This window comes from Anser cygnoides, chromosome 28 (assembly GCF_040182565.1).
Source record: "Anser cygnoides isolate HZ-2024a breed goose chromosome 28, Taihu_goose_T2T_genome, whole genome shotgun sequence".
In the NCBI taxonomy this organism is placed as follows: Eukaryota; Metazoa; Chordata; class Aves; order Anseriformes; family Anatidae; genus Anser; species Anser cygnoides.
This window is the reverse complement of record NC_089900.1, coordinates 3001214-3005364: the sequence shown is the minus strand read 5'-3', so window position 1 is coordinate 3005364 and position 4151 is coordinate 3001214. Positions and strand designations below refer to the sequence as shown.

Sequence of the window (4151 nt, the reverse complement as noted above, 5' to 3'; positions counted from 1 at the left end):
CCTTGGTTGTATCCAAGGGGACTTTTCATGAGGAATTTCAAGGCAGGAATTTTCTGCTTTGTTTTCACTTTCCAACACTTACGGGATGGAGAGAGGTTGCAGAATGAAATGGAAAAGTAACTGTGAGGTTTGAACACATCTCTGGGATTCCTGAACTGTAACTTTGATCATCGGAAGGTTTTTGAGGGGGCTGATAAATTGCCTTCAGCCTCCATTTTGTTCATGGACAGGTTCAGCATCAAGTTTGATGAACCCATCAGTGCTTTCTGACATGTTGTTTTACACCTTCAAAGATGCACGTGCCCCTAGCTGGTGCCCTGCATACAGGCAAGTTTCTGAAGGGCAAAGCTTACTGCACAGGGATTGGGTTGGGGCTGTGAGCAAAAACAGGACTAAGATATGAGACAGGGAAACCTGGAAATAAAACCTCCAGGGATACGATCAAGGAATGATAAGCAATTAAAACCAAAAATGTTGTCAGAAGGAGAATTCATCAGAAACGACCATATTTTTCTTCGAATCAGTGCAGAGCCCTTCCTCTGAGCAAGTCCCCTTGTCTCCTCTCCCACCCAGGAAAACCCCTGCCCTGGTGGCCGTGGCTCCAAGGCATGAAGCACGTCCTCTGCAGCCACACCTCCAGCAGAGCAGAGGCGCATCTCTCCAGCCATGTGCCCATTTTCCTTTGTGGTGCAGGGGGGCTGCCTAGGATCACGGGCAATGCATTCTGTGAGGCTGGGGAATGAGTTGACTTTCCCTTAATGAGACACCGTCATTAGGACACTTGGCTATCTCCTTGAGGTGTCCTTTCAAGTGGTGAGCTGCCCTGCAGGATGCAAATATTTTCCATAGCATCTTCATGTTATTTGAAAGCCCAGGAAAGAAGCAGAGAGATGCTGCATGCAAGGACATGCCGTTGGGTTGGTGAAATGAGTGATAGGTGTCCTTGGCTAGAGTTGTGATGCTGAGACCTTGCTCAGGTACCTAGAGAAAGGCTGGGCACTCAGTGACTGGCAGTGGATTCCTTTGCTCTCAGCAGTGTCTGGCAACTTTTCAGGTAACAGAAATGTGATTGCTGTCCAAAAGCTGCAGGTTCAGGGCAGTTGGGAACAAGTCCAGCCAGCTCCCTCACTCTGCTCTGAGCCACAGGGAATCCCTTTGCCTCTCAGGTCTCAAAACCATTCCCTGTGAGTGCAGCAGAAATGCTCAGGATTTCTGACTTCAGAGAACACTGCTTCAACATGAAGAGGGGGAAAAGGGTATGTAGAAAAAAAATGTCTCTAAAACTCCTTTCTGCCAACTTCATTCTTGTCCTGGTTCCAGTTAGGACAGAGTTAATTTTTCCTCATAGTAGCTGGTAGGGTGCTATGTTTTGGATTAGGATGAGAAGAGCGCTGATAACATGCTGATGTTTTAATTGTTGCAGAGCAGTGCTTACACCAGGCCAAGGACTTTTCAGCTTCTCGCTCTGTCCTGCCAGCGAGCAGGCTGGGGGTGCAGCAGGAGCTGGGAGGGGACAGACCCAGGACAGCTGACCCAAACTGGCCAAAGGGGTATTCCATACCATCTGACGTCATGCTAAACAATATATAGGGGTGGCTGGCCGGGGTGGGGGGCCGGCTGCTCGGGGATAGGCTGGGCATCGGTCAGCAGGTGGTGAGCAATTGCATTGTGCATCACTTGTTTCTTACACGTTATTATTATTAATACTATTATCATTATCACTATTATTATTATTATTGTTATTATTATATTCCTGTTTTAATAAACTGTCTTTATCTCAACTCACAGGCTTCACTTTCCCGTTTCTCTCCCCCATCCCAGAGAGGGAGGGGGGAGGGTGAGCGAACGGCTGTGTGGTGTTTAGCTGCCAGCCGGGTTAAACCACAACAATTCTGTAGCACTGTGAATGCAGATGCTGACATGGCCTTCTGTGTAAGAAAGGATTTCATCTGACAAAATCTGAAAATAAAACTTTGCCCAGCTGTCATGTTCCTGTGCACTCACTGCTCTGAGTCAGGACTGATTCCCTCAAGAGTCCAGGAGCAGAGGTCCCTGCTTCTCACGGCACACTGAACTTTAGAAATGAAGCTTATGTCATGAAGTTGAATGACATTTTTCAACAAAGAAAGAAGAACCATTTGAGTCTGGCAGGGGGAGGGTCTACAAGGAATGGCATAGGTTTAACTCAGAGAAGACTCCCCTGACTTGTCATGCTGTTTTCCGACCTGTCCAGATCTCCATACCCAGAGGCAGCACCAGATGTCCAACAGCAGCTCCATCACCAAGTTCCTCCTGCTGGCATTCGCAGACATGCAGGAGCTGCAGCTCCTGCACTTCGCGCTCTTCCTGGGCATCTACCTGGCTGCCCTCCTGGGCAACGGCCTCATCCTCACCGCCGTAGCCTGCGACCACCGCCTCCACACCCCCATGTACTTCTTCCTCCTCAACCTCGCCCTCCTCGACCTGGGCTGCATCTCCACCACTGTCCCCAAAGCCATGGCCAATTCCCTCTGGGACACCAGGGCCATTTCCTATGCAGGATGTGCTGCACAGGTCTTTTTGTTCCTCTTCTTCATATCAGCAGAATTTTATGTTCTCACCGTCATGTCCTACGACCGCTACGTTGCCATCTGCAAGCCACTGCACTACGGGACCCTCCTGGGCAGCAGAGCTTGTGCCCAGATGGCAGCAGCTGCCTGGGGCAGTGGGGTTCTCTATGCTCTGCTGCACACTGCCAATACATTTTCCCTGCCCCTCTGCCAAGGCGATGCTGTGGATCAGTTCTTCTGTGAAATTCCTCAGATCCTCAAGCTCTCCTGCACTGACTCCTATCTCAGGGAAGCTGGATTTCTCATGTTCAGTGCTTTTTTGGGGTTTGGATGTTTTTCTTTCATTGTGGTGTCCTATGTGCAGATCTTCATGGCAGTGCTGAGGATGCCCTCTGAGCAGGGCCGGCACAAAGCCTTCTCCACGTGCCTCCCTCACCTGACTGTGGTCACCCTGTTTATCAGCATGGCCATATTTGCCTACCTGAAGCCCCCCTCCATCTCCTCCCCATCCCTAGACATGGCAGTTGCAATTCTGTATTCAGCAGTTCCCCCAGCAGTGAACCCCCTCATCTACAGTGTGAGGATTGAAGCACTAAAGGATGCTATTTTGAAAGTGTTTTTAATTATATTTTTTAGGAATCATAAAGTTCCCGTATCTCTCCACAGGTGACTCTCAATATATCCCATTCCAGCCTTGTGCTTTGTTCTTTTCCATTATTATATTTTTTCTTGTTTCCATATTTCATTATTTTAATTTCATTATTTTTAACTGTTTGTTCTTCTGCTGTTCCCCTCCCCCCCCCCCCCCCCCCCAAAATATATATTCACTCCTCCCACTGCTATTGCTGAATGAACCTGCATTGTCTCAGCAGAAGCTTGGATAAAAGTCAGTCTCAAAGTGTGTAGCAGTGCAGACTGTCTCATAGCAACATAATTGCTTTCTCTATATAATAAATGGGATTTTTTCACTTCCTGAAGGCTGGGCTTTTCTTTCAAAGCTCAGCAGAGCTGGCATCAACCAAAAGGAAAGTATAAAATCCCAGGTGGGAACTGGTCCTGGAAATGTCTGGCTCCTTCCTCATGCTATGATCTGTGCCTGCACTAGAGGAACAACCAGCCCTGTCACCCATGCCCAGACCCTACAGACTCTAGAGTGGGGCTGTCAGCGAGCCCCTGTGTGAGACGTAGCAAGGGCTGGTCTGGGGCCTGGCACTGGGAAAAGCAGCCAGACCAGGAGGGCTGTGGGGGGACAAGGCACCAAGCTCTGTTGTGGGGACTGTGCCAGGGGGGTTGTTTCCCTGGCCCTGATGCCCTCTGCCCCAAGCAGTGCCGACACAGAGGGGACATGGGGCTGTGAGTGGGGCAGTGATGCTGGGCCAGCCCAGAGACAGGCCTGTGGACAGGAGCCACAGCACTGCAGCAAGTTCTCACACGGCCACCACCCCCAAACTACTGCCAGGCCCCACGCCCCAGCCAGGCCGGCCTCTCCCCTCAGTCACAGCCATGGCTGCAGGGACCAGGAGACACCTGGGGCAGGATGTGTGGGTGGGCAGCACCAGCCCCAGTGCTCCTGGCAGCCCCTCTGCAGCCAGAGCAGCTCCC

At 50.5% G+C, this 4151-nt stretch overlaps 1 protein-coding gene across 1 annotated transcript; it reads left to right on the top strand.

Annotated features, from left to right (window-relative positions):
• The first annotated feature begins 1834 nt into the window (after positions 1-1834).
• Positions 1835-3298, top strand: LOC136787302 (olfactory receptor 14C36-like). Its single transcript, XM_066984462.1, has one exon. The coding sequence runs from the start codon at positions 2260-2262 to the stop codon at positions 3217-3219; it is 960 nt and encodes a 319-aa protein (XP_066840563.1). The 5' UTR covers positions 1835-2259; the 3' UTR covers positions 3220-3298.
• The last annotated feature ends 853 nt before the right edge of the window (positions 3299-4151 follow it).